The 18942-nt window shown below is 47.8% G+C and overlaps 1 protein-coding gene across 1 annotated transcript in view; it reads left to right on the top strand.

Moving 5' to 3' along the window:
* LOC124039132 (cadherin EGF LAG seven-pass G-type receptor 1-like) overlaps positions 1-18942 on the top strand; it is an 88092-nt gene that overhangs the window by 35988 nt on the left and 33162 nt on the right. The window contains 2 exon segments of the mRNA XM_046355020.1: positions 16632-16924; positions 16927-17305. Of these exon segments, the coding sequence (XP_046210976.1) occupies positions 16632-16924; positions 16927-17305 (672 nt within the window).

Below are 18942 nucleotides of genomic sequence, written 5' to 3' on the forward strand. Positions count from 1 at the left end.
TTTGTGCGATGACGCTAAATCTCTTGCTCCAAGCAGCAAGAGATTTTTTGGGGTCAGCCACCCGAAATGCTGTTGCTAATGGCTTTTTGGGGGGAGGTAAAGCATCTAGTATGCTGTGGTACTGATCCAGTGGACATCGTCTTTCCTCAAAAAGAGCGATTGACCGCAATGGGAGACACCTGGATGTGTGGAACATTGACAATGTTATGATGGGAAGTGAATAGATATCGTTTGATTATCTCCAATTAAGATGCAGAAGGGTCCAATGCAGAGTCAATCTAAGCTGAAAGAGGTCTTTGATTTGTCACCGTGTTATTTATATCAACCGTCTTGCCTGCATGACAGACCACAGCTAAAAGCTAAATGACGTAGCGAGCCTCAAGTCTCCCAAGAGTAATTCAATATTACAAGCAAAAGCTTGTTGTTTTGGTGTAACAGTGCCCTGCATGGCTATAACAGTGGCCCTATTCTTCCTTTCATCGCTAAAAGATGGCACGGACACTTAGGACCGCTTGCCGTATGCCTAAATGCAATGCCTAAGCCTGTGAAGGGGAATAATGGAGTTGAGTGTCTCTTAATTTAGTTTTTAGACCCTGAGAAAAATGTGCCAAATTATCAGGTTGTTGTAATTGAAAAATATTGAACTGTCTCTGGCCGTTGTAAAGACAGGCTTGATGACAAAAAGCAAGTAGGATGTCAAATACATCCAAAAATCGCTGTACCATTGAAGATGAATTGATTTGTGTTGGTGAATCAAATTCTGTTGCGTCTGATGTTTGTCATTGGAAGCAGAGTCACCTTCTTCCAATGGACATTTCTGTGTGCTAAATTCCATGTTCGCAAGGAGTAACCCTATTTGTAAGGAGGGAGGATGTCTTGTCAGAGAAAAGCTAAAGACAGTGTTCCCCCTGCCTGTGGAACTCTCTCGGGTCACTCCCCATTCCATAGCGCATAGTAGTCTCTCAATCCCACACACATATCACCTTGACCATGGGAGTATGATGACACACAATCTGTTTTAATCCTAGCTTGGGAAATGAAAATGTCGGGCATCAATTGATCAATAATGTATTTCTTTATTAGCTTAACCCCCAAGACACTAATTTCCAGAATTCCATTTCAAAGGGCTTGATTCTTAAAAGTCTAAGCAGTTGGGTATCAAACAAAATATTTAATAAAATATTGAATTTGGCCTTTACTACTATAGCCCAGAGATACACTTTGAATGTGCAAAGCTGTCATCAAGACAACGGGTGGCTGCTTTGAAGAATCTCAAATATATTTAGATTTGTTTCACACTTTATTTGGTACCTACATGATTCCATACACTGGGCCAATTGTGCTCAGCCCTATGGGACTCCCAATCAAGGCCAGTTGTCATACAGCCTGGATTCAAACCAGGGTGTCTGTAGTGACTCCTCTAGCACTGAGATGCAGTGTCTTAGACTGCTGAACCAGGGTGTCTGTAGTGACTCCTCTAGCACTGAGATGCAGTGTCTTAGACTGCTGAACCAGGGTGTCTGTAGTGACTCCTCTAGCACTGAGATGCAGTGTCTTAGACTGCTGAACCAGGGTGTCTGTAGTGACTCCTCTAGCACTGAGATGCAGTGTCTTAGACTGCTGAACCAGGGTGTCTGTAGTGACTCCTCTAGCACTGAGATGCAGTGTCTTAGACTGCTGAACCAGGGTGTCTGTAGTGACTCCTCTAGCACTGAGATGCAGTGCCTTTAGACCGCTGAACCAGGGTCTGTAGTGACGCCTCTAGCACCAAGATGCAGTGTCTTAGACTGCTGAACCAGGGTGTCTATAGTGACTCCTCTAGCACTGAGATGCAGTGTCTTTAGACCGCTGAACCAGGGTCTGTAGTGACGCCTCTAGCACTGAGATGCAGTGTCTTAGACTGCTGAACCAGGGTGTCTGTAGTGACTCCTCTAGCACTGAGATGCAGTGTCTTAGACTGCTGAACCAGGGTGTCTGTAGTGACTCCTCTAGCACTGAGATGCAGTGTCTTAGACTGCTGAACCAGGGTGTCTGTAGTGACTCCTCTAGCACTGAGATGCAGTGTCTTAGACTGCTGAACCAGGGTGTCTGTAGTGACTCCTCTAGCACTGAGATGCAGTGCCTTTAGACCGCTGAACCAGGGTCTGTAGTGACGCCTCTAGCACTGAGATCCAGTGCCTTTAGACCTCTGAACCAGGGTCTGTAGTGCCGCCTCTAGCACTGAGATCCAGTGCCTTTAGACCTCTGAACCAGGGTCTGTAGTGACGCCTCTAGCACTGAGATCCAGTGCCTTTAGACCGCTGAACCAGGGTCTGTAGTGACGCCTCTAGCACTGAGATGCCTTAGACAGCTGAACCAGGGTCTGTAGTGACTCCTCTAGCACTGAGATGCCTTAGACAGCTGAACCAGGGTCTGTAGTGCCGCCTCTAGCACTGAGATCCAGTGCCTTTAGACCTCTGAACCAGGGTCTGTAGTGACGCCTCTAGCACTGAGATCCAGTGCCTTTAGACCGCTGAACCAGGGTCTGTAGTGACGCCTCTAGCACTGAGATCCAGTGTCTTTAGACCTCTGAACCAGGGTCTGTAGTGCTGCCTCTAGCACTGAGATCCAGTGCCTTTAGACCTCTGAACCAGGGTCTGTAGTGACGCCTCTAGCACTGAGATGCCTTAGACAGCTGAACCAGGGTCTGTAGTGCCGCCTCTAGCACTGAGATCCAGTGCCTTTAGACCTCTGAACCAGGGTCTGTAGTGACGCCTCTAGCACTGAGATCCAGTGCCTTTAGACCGCTGAACCAGGGTCTGTAGTGACGCCTCTAGCACTGAGATCCAGTGTCTTTAGACCTCTGAACCAGGGTCTGTAGTGCTGCCTCTAGCACTGAGATCCAGTGCCTTTAGACCTCTGAACCAGGGTCTGTAGTGACGCCTCTAGCACTGAGATCCAGTGCCTTTAGACCGCTGAACCAGGGTCTGTAGTGACGCCTCTAGCACTGAGATCCAGTGCCTTTAGACCTCTGAACCAGGGTCTGTAGTGACGCCTCTAGCACTGAGATCCAGTGCCTTTAGACCGCTGAACCAGGGTCTGTAGTGACGCCTCTAGCACTGAGATCCAGTGCCTTTAGATGGCTGAACCAGGGTCTGTAGTGACGCCTCTAGCACTGAGATGCCTTAGACAGCTGAACCAGGGTCTGTAGTGCCGCCTCTAGCACTGAGATCCAGTGCCTTTAGACCTCTGAACCAGGGTCTGTAGTGACGCCTCTAGCACTGAGATCCAGTGCCTTTAGACGGCTGAACCAGGGTCTGTAGTACCGCCTCTAGCACTGAGATCCAGTGCCTTTAGACCGCTGAACCAGGGTCTGTAGTGACGCCTCTAGCACTGAGATCCAGTGCCTTTAGACCTCTGAACCAGGGTCTGTAGTGACGCCTCTAGCACTGAGATCCAGTGCCTTTAGACGGCTGAACCAGGGTCTGTAGTGACGCCTCTAGCACTGAGATCCAGTGCCTTTAGACCGCTGAACCAGGGTCTGTAGTGACTCCTCTAGCACTGAGATGCCTTAGACAGCTGAACCAGGGTCTGTAGTGCCGCCTCTAGCACTGAGATCCAGTGCCTTTAGACCTCTGAACCAGGGTCTGTAGTGACGCCTCTAGCACTGAGATCCAGTGCCTTTAGACCTCTGAACCAGGGTCTGTAGTGACGCCTCTAGCACTGAGATCCAGTGCCTTTAGACCTCTGAACCAGGGTCTGTAGTGACGCCTCTAGCACTGAGATGCCTTAGACAGCTGAACCAGGGTCTGTAGTGCCGCCTCTAGCACTGAGATCCAGTGCCTTTAGACCTCTGAACCAGGGTCTGTAGTGACGCCTCTAGCACTGAGATCCAGTGCCTTTAGACCGCTGAACCAGGGTCTGTAGTGACGCCTCTAGCACTGAGATGCCTTAGACAGCTGAACCAGGGTCTGTAGTGACTCCTCTAGCACTGAGATGCCTTAGACAGCTGAACCAGGGTCTGTAGTGCCGCCTCTAGCACTGAGATCCAGTGCCTTTAGACCTCTGAACCAGGGTCTGTAGTGACGCCTCTAGCACTGAGATCCAGTGCCTTTAGACCGCTGAACCAGGGTCTGTAGTGACGCCTCTAGCACTGAGATCCAGTGTCTTTAGACCTCTGAACCAGGGTCTGTAGTGCTGCCTCTAGCACTGAGATCCAGTGCCTTTAGACCTCTGAACCAGGGTCTGTAGTGACGCCTCTAGCACTGAGATGCCTTAGACAGCTGAACCAGGGTCTGTAGTGCCGCCTCTAGCACTGAGATCCAGTGCCTTTAGACCTCTGAACCAGGGTCTGTAGTGACGCCTCTAGCACTGAGATCCAGTGCCTTTAGACCGCTGAACCAGGGTCTGTAGTGACGCCTCTAGCACTGAGATCCAGTGTCTTTAGACCTCTGAACCAGGGTCTGTAGTGCTGCCTCTAGCACTGAGATCCAGTGCCTTTAGACCTCTGAACCAGGGTCTGTAGTGACGCCTCTAGCACTGAGATCCAGTGCCTTTAGACCGCTGAACCAGGGTCTGTAGTGACGCCTCTAGCACTGAGATCCAGTGCCTTTAGACCTCTGAACCAGGGTCTGTAGTGACGCCTCTAGCACTGAGATCCAGTGCCTTTAGACCGCTGAACCAGGGTCTGTAGTGACGCCTCTAGCACTGAGATCCAGTGCCTTTAGATGGCTGAACCAGGGTCTGTAGTGACGCCTCTAGCACTGAGATGCCTTAGACAGCTGAACCAGGGTCTGTAGTGCCGCCTCTAGCACTGAGATCCAGTGCCTTTAGACCTCTGAACCAGGGTCTGTAGTGACGCATCTAGCACTGAGATCCAGTGCCTTTAGACGGCTGAACCAGGGTCTGTAGTACCGCCTCTAGCACTGAGATCCAGTGCCTTTAGACCGCTGAACCAGGGTCTGTAGTGACGCCTCTAGCACTGAGATCCAGTGCCTTTAGACCTCTGAACCAGGGTCTGTAGTGACGCCTCTAGCACTGAGATCCAGTGCCTTTAGACGGCTGAACCAGGGTCTGTAGTGACGCCTCTAGCACTGAGATCCAGTGCCTTTAGACCGCTGAACCAGGGTCTGTAGTGACTCCTCTAGCACTGAGATGCCTTAGACAGCTGAACCAGGGTCTGTAGTGCCGCCTCTAGCACTGAGATCCAGTGCCTTTAGACCTCTGAACCAGGGTCTGTAGTGACGCCTCTAGCACTGAGATCCAGTGCCTTTAGACCGCTGAACCAGGGTCTGTAGTGACGCCTCTAGCACTGAGATCCAGTGTCTTTAGACCTCTGAACCAGGGTCTGTAGTGCTGCCTCTAGCACTGAGATCCAGTGCCTTTAGACCTCTGAACCAGGGTCTGTAGTGACGCCTCTAGCACTGAGATCCAGTGCCTTTAGACCGCTGAACCAGGGTCTGTAGTGACGCCTCTAGCACTGAGATCCAGTGTCTTTAGACCTCTGAACCAGGGTCTGTAGTGCTGCCTCTAGCACTGAGATCCAGTGCCTTTAGACCTCTGAACCAGGGTCTGTAGTGACGCCTCTAGCACTGAGATGCCTTAGACAGCTGAACCAGGGTCTGTAGTGCCGCCTCTAGCACTGAGATCCAGTGCCTTTAGACCTCTGAACCAGGGTCTGTAGTGACGCCTCTAGCACTGAGATCCAGTGCCTTTAGACCGCTGAACCAGGGTCTGTAGTGACGCCTCTAGCACTGAGATCCAGTGTCTTTAGACCTCTGAACCAGGGTCTGTAGTGCTGCCTCTAGCACTGAGATCCAGTGCCTTTAGACCTCTGAACCAGGGTCTGTAGTGACGCCTCTAGCACTGAGATCCAGTGCCTTTAGACCGCTGAACCAGGGTCTGTAGTGACGCCTCTAGCACTGAGATCCAGTGCCTTTAGACCTCTGAACCAGGGTCTGTAGTGACGCCTCTAGCACTGAGATCCAGTGCCTTTAGACCGCTGAACCAGGGTCTGTAGTGACGCCTCTAGCACTGAGATCCAGTGCCTTTAGATGGCTGAACCAGGGTCTGTAGTGACGCCTCTAGCACTGAGATGCCTTAGACAGCTGAACCAGGGTCTGTAGTGCCGCCTCTAGCACTGAGATCCAGTGCCTTTAGACCTCTGAACCAGGGTCTGTAGTGACGCCTCTAGCACTGAGATCCAGTGCCTTTAGACGGCTGAACCAGGGTCTGTAGTACCGCCTCTAGCACTGAGATCCAGTGCCTTTAGACCGCTGAACCAGGGTCTGTAGTGACGCCTCTAGCACTGAGATCCAGTGCCTTTAGACCTCTGAACCAGGGTCTGTAGTGACGCCTCTAGCACTGAGATCCAGTGCCTTTAGACGGCTGAACCAGGGTCTGTAGTGACGCCTCTAGCACTGAGATCCAGTGCCTTTAGACCGCTGAACCAGGGTCTGTAGTGACTCCTCTAGCACTGAGATGCCTTAGACAGCTGAACCAGGGTCTGTAGTGCCGCCTCTAGCACTGAGATCCAGTGCCTTTAGACCTCTGAACCAGGGTCTGTAGTGACGCCTCTAGCACTGAGATCCAGTGCCTTTAGACCGCTGAACCAGGGTCTGTAGTGACGCCTCTAGCACTGAGATCCAGTGTCTTTAGACCTCTGAACCAGGGTCTGTAGTGCTGCCTCTAGCACTGAGATCCAGTGCCTTTAGACCTCTGAACCAGGGTCTGTAGTGACGCCTCTAGCACTGAGATCCAGTGCCTTTAGACCGCTGAACCAGGGTCTGTAGTGACGCCTCTAGCACTGAGATCCAGTGCCTTTAGACCTCTGAACCAGGGTCTGTAGTGACGCCTCTAGCACTGAGATCCAGTGCCTTTAGACCGCTGAACCAGGGTCTGTAGTGACGCCTCTAGCACTGAGATCCAGTGCCTTTAGATGGCTGAACCAGGGTCTGTAGTGACGCCTCTAGCACTGAGATGCCTTAGACAGCTGAACCAGGGTCTGTAGTGCCGCCTCTAGCACTGAGATCCAGTGCCTTTAGACCTCTGAACCAGGGTCTGTAGTGACGCCTCTAGCACTGAGATCCAGTGCCTTTAGACGGCTGAACCAGGGTCTGTAGTACCGCCTCTAGCACTGAGATCCAGTGCCTTTAGACCGCTGAACCAGGGTCTGTAGTGACGCCTCTAGCACTGAGATCCAGTGCCTTTAGACCTCTGAACCAGGGTCTGTAGTGACGCCTCTAGCACTGAGATCCAGTGCCTTTAGACGGCTGAACCAGGGTCTGTAGTGACGCCTCTAGCACTGAGATCCAGTGCCTTTAGACCGCTGAACCAGGGTCTGTAGTGACGCCTCTAGCACTGAGATCCAGTGCCTTTAGACCGCTGAACCAGGGTCTGTAGTGACGCCTCTAGCACTGAGATCCAGTGCCTTTAGACCTCTGAACCAGGGTCTGTAGTGACGCCTCTAGCACTGAGATCCAGTGCCTTTAGACCGCTGAACCAGGGTCTGTAGTGACGCCTCTAGCACTGAGATCCAGTGCCTTTAGACCGCTGAACCAGGGTCTGTAGTGACGCCTCTAGCACTGAGATCCAGTGCCTTTAGACCTCTGAACCAGGGTCTGTAGTGACGCCTCTAGCACTGAGATCCAGTGCCTTTAGACCGCTGAACCAGGGTCTGTAGTGACGCCTCTAGCACTGAGATCCAGTGCCTTTAGACCTCTGAACCAGGGTCTGTAGTGACGCCTCTAGCACTGAGATCCAGTGCCTTTAGACCGCTGAACCAGGGTCTGTAGTGACGCCTCTAGCACTGAGATCCAGTGCCTTTAGACCGCTGAACCAGGGTCTGTAGTGACGCCTCTAGCACTGAGATCCAGTGCCTTTAGACCGCTGAACCAGGGTCTGTAGTGACGCCTCTAGCACTGAGATCCAGTGCCTTTAGACCTCTGAACCAGGGTCTGTAGTGACGCCTCTAGCACTGAGATCCAGTGCCTTTAGACCGCTGAACCAGGGTCTGTAGTGACGCCTCTAGCACTGAGATCCAGTGCCTTTAGACCTCTGAACCAGGGTCTGTAGTGACGCCTCTAGCACTGAGATCCAGTGCCTTTAGACCGCTGCGCCACTCAGGAGCAAATTGACGAATTTTGATGGGGATTTTTTTATTATGTTACTTAGATTGCACCGGTGCATCAATCGACTATAGGGGGTTAATTACGGCATTTGATAACTACCAATTAGCTTTTTCAGCGTTTTATTTGAGAGAATGGTCTTGTTATCGAGGAGATTACGTGCTGATACTCTCATGCCAAGGCAAACAGGACACCCTGGTGTGTGTCTGTCGAGCACTGATATGCCTGTTGCTAGAGTTGGCAAACACAGCCATAGAGGTGCTCTTTCTGATCGGCTGCCAAGCAGAGCCGCTCTCAGAATTCATGACTCGGATTTATTGTGTCAGACTGAGATTTAAATGCACTATTTGTTCCCAAAACGCAGCCTGTGTAAACGTTTCATTCTAGATCCTTGCACCACTGCTTCCCACTAATTAGTTCTCGCAGACCAGACTATTCAGTTTAACTTAAATAATCTTGAACTCTAATCACAACAGAGGTTTGAAGGCACTGTGTGTGACTGAAGACAAATAGGGTGGTACACAACCAACAACTTGCTAATGGCAAGAAAGGGGCTGCATTCTAAACACGTAAAAGACACCCTCTCCCCTCAGCCCTCAAATTAAGCGGACACTTGGGCGAGGGAAGAATGATTGAATTTTAAATGGACTGCCTTTGCCCGCAATTTTGCCACTCGTTCATCCCACGGTTATGTCAGTCAATTATGATTGCGTTTCATATCTTGGCTAGAAGATAATGCATCCGCAGACATTAAATGCTAGCCGTCCGGCGACATCAGGTATATACAAAAATTACAATATATAAGTGTGATGTCAGGGAAAGTTGTATGCGCAAGCTAATGTTTCCAAAAGATAAACAAACAAAAACATCATTACTTTTACAATTAGGTTTGTGCCGTCATGTGCAGTAGTAGCACAATTTCTAACTTATTTATATTCGATTTTACTTACACTTGTATGTTGACTTCTCCATATTGATGTTGGTTTTGAGTTTTGGCTGAATTGTCTTTGCGGATGTACAGTCATCTTGAATTGAATTACGGGGCGTTTCAGGCCCCAGAGTGAACAGAATTGCAAACTCGATCACAAATGAGTGCTGAGGGCCTTACGTTGACAACTTCCCTTGCTTGGCTAATTGTTTGGACCGACGGCAAAGATGGCTTTGGGGATTCCCCCAAGGGCATAAGGCGAGAGTAAGTGGAAGAGGGTGTGTCTTTTATATGTTTGGAACACAGCCACTGTACATTTGGTAAGTAGTCTGCACCCTGTTCCCTGCTTTAGCAGGAACAGGAACAACAATTGATTTGGACTGAGGAAGCGTTTCCCAGATGTGAGATCCTTAATGTACACAGACACATTCATTGTAATTATGTGGTGCATATCAAGGCCATAAGCACTAGAAATCTCTCTTTTGTCTACAATCCTTTCTGTGCGTCTTGGCATCCTGCTGTCTTTGTATAACCAGCTGCTACTTGAGACCTTTCTCGCTCTTTGTGTGTGTGTGTGTGTGTGTGTGTGTGTGTGTGTGTGTGTGTGTGTGTGTGTGTGTGTGTGTGTGTGTGTGTGTGTGTGTGTGTGTGTGTGTGTGTGTGTGTGTGTGTGTGTGTGCGTGTGCGCGTGCGCGTGCACATGCGCGTGCGTGTGTGTGTGTGTGTGTGTGTGCGTGCGTGTGCGTGTGCACGCGTGTGTGTGTACATATTTTATACTTGTATGTATGTGCATATCAATTATGTGTGAATATATTAATGGGAAAGTGTGTGTGCGTGAGGAGGAGTGGGAGGCCGTTGTGTCTTCCCCTGTGTGTCTGGCTGAGTTGACAGTATGTGAGAGGACAGTGTAACAGAGTGTAAACCTTGTCCTCTTTGTTTGGTAATTATAACACACTGCATTCACATGATAGAGGGGCCAAATGGGTAGAGCCATCAGGGGAGAGAGAAAAGAGCATACCAAACAAAGGAAAGAATTGTCTTGGCCCTCGTCAACCCACTGGTTTTAGGAATAGTCCTTTATCTCTTAACAATAGGACTATGGTATATCTAGACATACCATCTGTCTGTCAGATACTCTGACAAAGAACACGACACCATGTCATTTATTCATGCTCTTTATTGTTCAAGTGCCACAGCAGTGGACTTGACATTGCTTCCACCTACTTTGCTATATCCTGAATCCCAAAACACTCTGTATTAGAGTGAGACAGTGTTTTCAGCATTAAGCGCCAGTCGAACACTGTTTGTCAGGATATTTCAGTTTAATAAGGGCGATGTCCGCGCCCTCGTGGACATCTAATTAGCATAATAAAAGATGGCTTCGGGACAAGTCTCTGATTGTCCTGGAGTGGCCCAGGCAGAGCGCGGACTTGAACCCGATCGAACGTCTCTGGAGAGACCTGAAAATAGCTGTGTGCAACGCTCCCCATCCAACCTGACAGAGCTTGAGAGGATCTGCAGAGAAGAATGGGAGGAACTCCCCAAATACAGGTGTGCCAAGCTTGAAGCATCATACCCAAGAAGACTCTAGGCTGCAATTGCTGCCAAAGGTGCTTCAACAAAGTACTGAGTAAAGGGTCTGAATACTTATGTAAATGTATATATTTTTTAAACCTGTTTTTGCTTTGTCATTATGGGGTATTGTGTGTAGATTGATGAGAGGAGGGGGAAACTATGTAATACATTTGAGAAAATAAAGCTGTAACGTAACAAAATGTGGAAAAAGTCAAAGGGTCTGAATACTTTCCGATGGTACTGTATATGGAGACTGTTTAGTGCCAAAAATAAGAGGACAGACAAGTCAGAACAAACTTCCTTTTGTAGAACCCCCCCTCGGCTTAGACAGACTCTTATGGGTTAAATGGAGGAAACACTGTCTTCTCCAATGTTCACACATTACCTGGTGTTTAACCTTTGATTGGGGCACTGGATTATCAGGCTTCACAAATGTTCCATTACGCAACAAGTTTAACTGAACCTCAGTTTTATGTTGATGGGGAATTGGTCACAGTCGGTAGGAATCTCATTATATAAGCTAATAATATTTTTTCCATGGCTAAAGATACAGGAGCTTCTGCGCATGTGCAAGATTTTTATTTTACGTAGCTGCTGCCAACTCCGCAATCGCTTCCCCCTCCTTCCATATTTGTATACATAGCTGAGCTCACTCCGCTGCCAATGTAGCTGCTGCTCGGTGCTCCTCTGCCTCTTCCCCCTACTTGATCAGCGATGAACGCCTTTGTCAGGTGTAGTGTACAAGCTTCATGTTGTACACAAAAGACATGGTCGACATGTTCAAATTATTGCAGAAGAGGAGGCTGTTAAGCATAAGCACGATTTTGTGTTCTTTTTTTCAGGGGATGCGAAGCAAAGCAAACTTGCCCATTGTCAGACTCTGGTTACCAGTCCAGATTTGAGTCCTGCACGAGCATGAATTTTAAATCCGAGCCCGACCCATGACCTCGAAGTTCAGGCCCGACCAAATGTATGTCCCGGCACTGCTAGAAACCCGAAATCAGAAATAAATGAAGAGATAAAGTAAACTATTAGCTTCTCCACTCTGTCTGTCACTCTCTCCCTGCTCTCCGCTCGGTCTCCATGCGATCTGCTAATGGCAGCTCTGGGTCTGTGAGTATCCATAGCAACAGCTCCGCTTGGGCGACTTTGCTCAATGACAAGACATGAGAGAGCAGTTAGCTGTTAGCTACTTTTTGTCGCTCTAAACTCAATGAACATGATTCTTTTCTGTGAAATAATCTCTCCTGTCTTGTACTTGACGAGGTTGAAGCACTTCTGATACCATGTTGTAATCTTAATCAGATATGACTGTCCTGTGCAGCAAAGAACAGGCAAATGGCACAACTTCAAAATGTTAGTGATCAATTTACTGATACCCGAGCCCCACCCGTACCCTAGTTATTGATGAAAAAACATGCCCTACCCGGCCCTAGCCCCATGCATAATGTCGGGGCCAGTTGGGCTCGGGTTGAGTAGCAAAGCTCTAGTCCAGATAAACGCTCAACACCCTAGACGTTCGGCTGCCCAGAGGTGGAACAGCTAGGTAGCATATTCGTGCAGTACTTGCATGATCATTAAGAAGCAAAATAGCAGTTGAGGGTCCTGTATGTTGTTGAAACGCAGATTGTTTTCCGCCCCAATGCAATACTTGAGTGGGAAGTTAGTGTGCAGCTATTTAGGCAGCATGTCAAACAAAAGCAAGACACAGACACGCAGTCTAATTAGCAATTTAATTAAATGTCTTCATCATCATTGCAAACATTGGCTAAGCAGGAGGCAGACAGGCAAAGTAGTGGTGTTCTTTTTTCAGGAACTGTAGCTAGTGGCTACGATATGGCAGCAACCATAAAGATTAGCCTACATCATCACACAAAATGCAGATTGTTCTAATACAACGCATCCTGCTTGCGCAAATGCAAAGTCCATTACAACAGACAGAGGAGTTTGTGAGGAGAAATATGAGGCTGAGACATAGGCTACATTATCATGGTTCAGAAGAGGGTGAGTAAAAAGAGAAACATGAAGGGAGGGGGAGTGTGAGCGGAAGCTACATAGAAAAAAAGTGTGCGCAAAATAACACATGCACAGGACGATACAGATGAGAAGAATGGCGCTGGAGGGGATGGCTGCTGTTTGGCGGGCTCCTAACCAATTGTGCTATTTTGTGTGTTTTTTCACATTGTTTGTAACTCATTTTGTACGTAATGTTTATGCTACCGTCTCTTATGACCGACAAGAGCTTCTGGATATCAGAACAGCGTTTACTCACCTCAAACTAGACAAAGATTTTTCTTTAATGAGTCGGGCGCAAAGGATATAATGTTGCTTCCAGACTAGGCCCAAATCCCTGTCATTCACATGAAGAAAATAAGACAATACAGGCGACAGAGATCAGGGTGCCTTGTGAGACTTCGTCGGTGAGTGGGTAACCCACCTCTACCATCCGTTCTATTAGCCAACGTCTAATCACTGGAGAATAAACTGGATGAGCTCCGTTCGAGGCTATCCAACAAAATGGGACATTAAAAACTGTAATATCTTGTTTAACCGAGTCGTAGCTGAACTACGACATGGATAATATACAGTTGGGTTTTCCATCCATCGACAGGACAGAACAGCTACGTCCGGTAAGACGAGGGCTGGGGGTGGTGTCTTTTTGTCATTAACAGCTGATGCGCGTTGTCTAATATTAAGGTAGTCTCAAGGTACAGTGCCTTGCAAAAGTATTCACCCCCTTGGCGTTTTATCCTATTTTGTTGAAATTAAAAAAAAGTACTTAAGTGTTGCGTGCATTTGCATTCACCCCCTTTGCTATGAAGCCCCTAAATAAGACCTGGTGCAACCAATTACCTTCAGAAGTCACATAATGAGTTAAATAGTCCACCTGTGTGCAATCTAAGTGTCACATGATCTCAGTAGATATATATATATACCTTGTGAATATTTCCGCAAGCCACTGTCTTGCTCACCTGAGGTAGAGTTCTTCATAGTAAGCTGTAGACTACATCACCCAAGAGTTTTCATCTATATTTTTCATAGCCGTCTAATTACCACCACAAACCGAAGCTCACACTAAGACCTCACTCAACGAGCTGTATAAGGCCATAAGCAAACAAGAAAATGCTCATCCAGAAGCGGCGCTCCTAGTGGCCGGGGACTTTAATGCAAACTTAAATATGTTTGACCTAATTTCTACCAGCATGTCACATGTGCATCCAGAGGGGAAAAACTAGACCACCTACTGTATACTGTACACACAGAGACGCATACAAAGCTCTCCCACACCCTCCATTTGCAAAATCTGACCATAATTCTATCCTCCTAATTCTTGCTTACAAGCAAAAACTAAAGCAGGAAGTACCAGTGACTCACTCAATAAGAAAGTGGTCAGATGACCCGGATGCTACGCTACATGACTGTTTTGATATGTTCCGGGATTCATCCAATGGCATTGAGGAGTATACTTCCTCAGTTACATTGTCCCCACAGTGACCGTATGTCCATATCCCAACCAGAAGCTGTTATGCAGGTGAATGAGGACCCAAAAGCGACTTGGCGAAAACAGAGTCTTTAATCCAGTAAAGGAAATCTGCAATGCTCCTAGACAAATCGGAGCGGTAAATAAAGCATAAAAAACAATTCCACTCGTAATGACGAGAACAGACTGGAGACTCGATCATAAACTGGAGGTTGCCTCGGGAAGGCACTTGACCGTAGCAGACTCAGACACCTGCTCACCACGCAGCATCTGAGGGAAACACGACACGACAGGGCGATACAAAGACACAGCACGGTGAACAATATACAAGGATCCGACAGGACAGAAACGGAAAACAAGGGGAGAAATAGGGACTCTAATCAGGGGAAAAGATAGGGAACAGGAGTGGAAAGACTAAATGATTGATTAGGGGAATAGGAACAGCTGGGAGCAGGAACGGAACGATAGAGAGAAGAGAGAGAGGGAGGGAGAGAGAAAAAAGGGAACGAACCTAAAAAGACCAGCAGGGGGAAAACGAACAGAAGGAAAAGCAAAATGACAAGACAATATAAGACAAAACATGACAGAAGCCATGGATTACAGGCAACATCCGCTCTGAGCTGAAGGCTATAGCTGCAGCTTTCAAGGAGCAGGACACGAATCCGGAGGCTTATAAGAAATCCAGCTATGCCCTCAGACAAACTGTCAAACAGGCAAAGCGACAATACAGGACTAAGATTGCCCACAAAGCTCATCACTAAACTAAAGACCTGGGACTAAACACCTCCCTCTGCAACTGGATCCTGCACTTCCTGACGGGAAGTCAAACAGGCAAAGCGTCAATACAGGACTAAGATTGCCCACAAAGCACATCACTAAACTAAAGACCTGGGACTAAACACCTCCCTCTGCAACTGGATCCTGCACTTCCTGAAGGGACGCCCCCAGGTGGTAAGGGTAGACAATAACACACTGATCCCCAACATGGGGGCCCCTCAGGGGTGAATGCTTAGTCCCCTCCTGTTCTCACCAACGACTGCGTGGCCAAGCATGAAACCAACACCATCATTAAGTTTAGTGACAACACAACGGTGGTAGGCCTGATCACCAACAATGATGAGACAGCCTAAAGGGAGGAGGTCAGAGACCTGGCAGTGTGGTGCCAGGATAACAACCTCTCCCTCAACGTGAGCAAGACAAAGGAGATGATCGTGGACTACAGGAAAAGGAGGGCCGAACACGACCCAATTCACATCGACGGGGCTGTTGTGGAGCGGGTCGAAAGTTTCAGTTTCCTTGGTGTACACATCACCAACAAACGATCATAGTACAAACACACCAAGGCAGTCGTGAAGAGGGTACAACAATGCTTTTCCCCCCTCAGGAGACTGAAAAGATTTGGCATGGGTCTCAGAAACCTCAAAAAGTTCTACAACTACACCATCAAGAGCATCCTGACTGGTTGCATCACCACCTGGTATGGCAACTGCTCTGCATCTGACCGTAAGGTGCTACAGCGGGTAGTGCGTATAGCCCAGTACATCGCTGTGGCTAAGCTTCCTGACATCCGGGACCTATATACTAGGCGGTGTCAGAGGAAGGCCCCAGAAATTGTCAAGGACTCCAGTCAGCGTCACAGACTGTTCTCTCTGCTACCACACAGGAAGCGGTACCATCGCGCCAAGTCTAGCTCCAAAAGGCTCCTTAACAGCTTCTACACCCAAGCCATAAGACTGCTGAATAATTAATCAAATGTCTACCCGGACTATTTGCATTGACACTCCCCCCCCCCACCCCCTTTTGGTTTTACACTGCTACAACTCTCTGTTTATTATCTATGCATAGTCACTTTACCCCTTCCTACATGTACAAATTACCTCGACTAACCTGTACTGCCGCACATTGACTTGGCACCGGTACCCCATGTATATAGCCTCATTATTGTTATTTTATTGTGTTACTTTTTTACTTACATTTTTTTTTACTCTGGTTTATTTAGTAAATATTTTCTTATCTATATTTTTTTCTGCATTGTTGGTTAAGGGCTTGTCAGTAAGCATTTCACGGTAAGGTTGTATTCGGCATATGTGACAAATTTAATTTCATTTGTTTTGACCCTTAGCTTTGAGAAAGAGGTTTCCAGAGGGGCGGGCGGGGGTGAAAACTCTGTATTCGCTGCCACAGACTTACTTTCAAGTGGAAGAAACCAGCAGAAGTTAAAAGCAGTGCTTTGTTTCTAATTAGGTTAATGGGGTGTGTTTTTAGTGGTTAGAGCATTGGGCCAGTAACTGAAAGGTTAGTGGATCGAATCCCTCGAAGACGTGGATGTCTATTAAGGCATCTCCCCGCACATCTCTGATTCAGAGGGGATGGATTAAATGCGGAAGACACACTTCAGTTGAAGGCATTCAGTTGGACAACCGACTCGATATCCCCCTTTGCCTTTCCCTTTAAAATGTTGACTGACATGACCTTTGTGTCTAATGCATCTTGCAAGTGTTATTCTATTACCCTGGTTAACCCTGTTTGTCTCTGATTCCAGACGGTGTCCATCGCGTCATGGCCCTCTGCACCCTGCGTGTCACCATCATCACCGATGAGATGCTGACCAACAGCATCACAGTGCGACTGGAGAACATGTCCCAGGAGCGATTCCTGTCCCCGCTCCTCTCCCACTTCATGGAGGGCGTGGCGGCCGTCCTGTCCACCAGCCGCACCGGTGTCTTCGTCTTCAACATCCAGAACGACACGCACGTCCAGGGGAGCATCCTCAACGTCACCTTCTCTGCCCTGCGCCCTTCTGGGGGGAAAGGAACTTGGGGGGTCGGGGGGGCACCATCCCCACTGGAAGATTTTTCCCCTCAGATGCGCTGCAGGAGCAGATTTACCTGAACCGGACCCTGCTCACCCTGGTGTCCAGCCAGCGTGTGCTGCCCTTCGACGATAACATCTGCCTCCGTGAGCCCTGTGAGAACTACATGAAGTGTGTGTCAGTGCTGAGGTTCGACAGCTCGGCACCTTTCGTGTCCTCGGATACAGTGCTGTTCAGGCCAATCGAACCGGTGACGGGGCTGCGTTGCCGATGCCCAGCAGGCTTCACTGGGGACTACTGTGAGACGGAGATTGACCTGTGCTACTCAGGGCCCTGCCAGAACAACGGCAAGTGCCGGAGCAGGGAAGGCGGGTACACTTGCGAGTGTCCAGAGGACTTCACAGGTGAGTGTTATTATATACTTTTTGGTATCTTATTTGACTCTTTCTTTCACACCATTCTCAATCTTCTATTTTTTACTCTTTCTTCAACTTTTTTCTTTCTCCGTGTCATTAGTACTTACAGTTGAAGTCGGAGGTTTACATACACCTTAGCCAAATACATTTAAACTCAGTTTTTCACAATTTCTGACATTTACCCGAAGTAAAAATTCCCTGTCTTAGGTCAGTTCAGATCACCACTTTATTTTAAGAATGTGAAATGTCAGAATAATAGTAGAGAGAATGATTGATTTCAGATTTTATTTCTTTCATCACTTTCCCAGTGGGTCAGAAGTTTACATACACTCAATTAGTATTTGGCTGCATTGCCTTTAAATGGTTTAATTTGGGTCAAACATTTCAGGTAGCCTTCCACAAGCTTCCCACAATATGATGGGTGAATTTTGGCCCATTCCTCCTGACAGAGCTGGTGTAACTAAGTCCAGTTTGTAGGCCTCGTTGCACGCACACACTTTTTCAGTTCTGCCCACAAATTTTCTATGGGATTGAGGTCAGGACTTTGTGATGGCCACTCCAATACCTTGACTTTGTTGTCCTTAAGCCATTTTGCCACAAATCTGGAAGTATGCTTGGGGTCATTGTCCATTTAGAAGACCCATTTGCGACCAAGCTTTAACTTCCTGACTGATGTCCTGAGATGTTGCTTCAATATATCCACATAATTATCCTACCTCATGATGCCATCTATTTTGTGAAGTGCACCAGTCTCCCCTGCAGCACCCGCACAACATGATGCTGCCACCCCTGTGCTTCAAGGTTGGGATGGTGTTCATTGGCTTGCAAGCCTCCCCTTTTTCCTCCAAACATAACGATGGTCATTATGGCCAAACAGTTCTATTTTTGTTTCATCAGACCAGAGGACATTTCTCCAAAAAGTATGATCTTTGTTCCCATGTGCAGTTGCAAACCGTAGTCTGGCTTTTTTATGGCGGTTTTGGAGCAGTGGCTTCTTCCTTGCTGAGCAGCCTTTCAGGTTATGTCAATATAGGACTTGTTAAACTGTGGATATAGATACTTTTGTACCCGTTTCCTCCAGCATCTTCACAAGGTCCTTTACTGTTGTTCTGGGATTGATTTGCACTTTTACAAGATACTTTCATCTCCAGGGGACAGAACGCGTCTCCTTCCTGAACGGTATGACAGCTGCGTGGTCCCATGGTGTTTATACTTGCATACTATTGTTTGTACAGATGAACGTGGTACCTTCAGGCATTTTGAAATTGCTCCCAAGGATGAGCCAGACTTGTGGATGTCAAGCAAAGAGGCACTGAGTTTGAAGGTAGGCCTTGAAATACATCCACAGGTACACCTCCAATTGACTCAAATGATGTCAATTAGCCTATCAGAAGCTTCAAAAACCATGACATCATTTTCTGGAATTTTCCAAGCTGTTTAAAGGCACAGTCAACTTAGTGTATGTAAACTTCAGACCCACTGGAATTGCGATACAGTGAATTATAAGTGAAATAATCTGTCTGTAAACAATTGTTGGAAACATTATTGTGTCTAACTTGCTAAAACCATAGTTTGTTAACAAGAAATTTGTGGAGTGGTTGAAAAACGAGTTTTAATGACTCCAA

The sequence above is a fragment of the Oncorhynchus gorbuscha genome, linkage group LG01 (genome assembly GCF_021184085.1).
Source record: "Oncorhynchus gorbuscha isolate QuinsamMale2020 ecotype Even-year linkage group LG01, OgorEven_v1.0, whole genome shotgun sequence".
Taxonomy (NCBI): domain Eukaryota; kingdom Metazoa; phylum Chordata; class Actinopteri; order Salmoniformes; family Salmonidae; genus Oncorhynchus; species Oncorhynchus gorbuscha.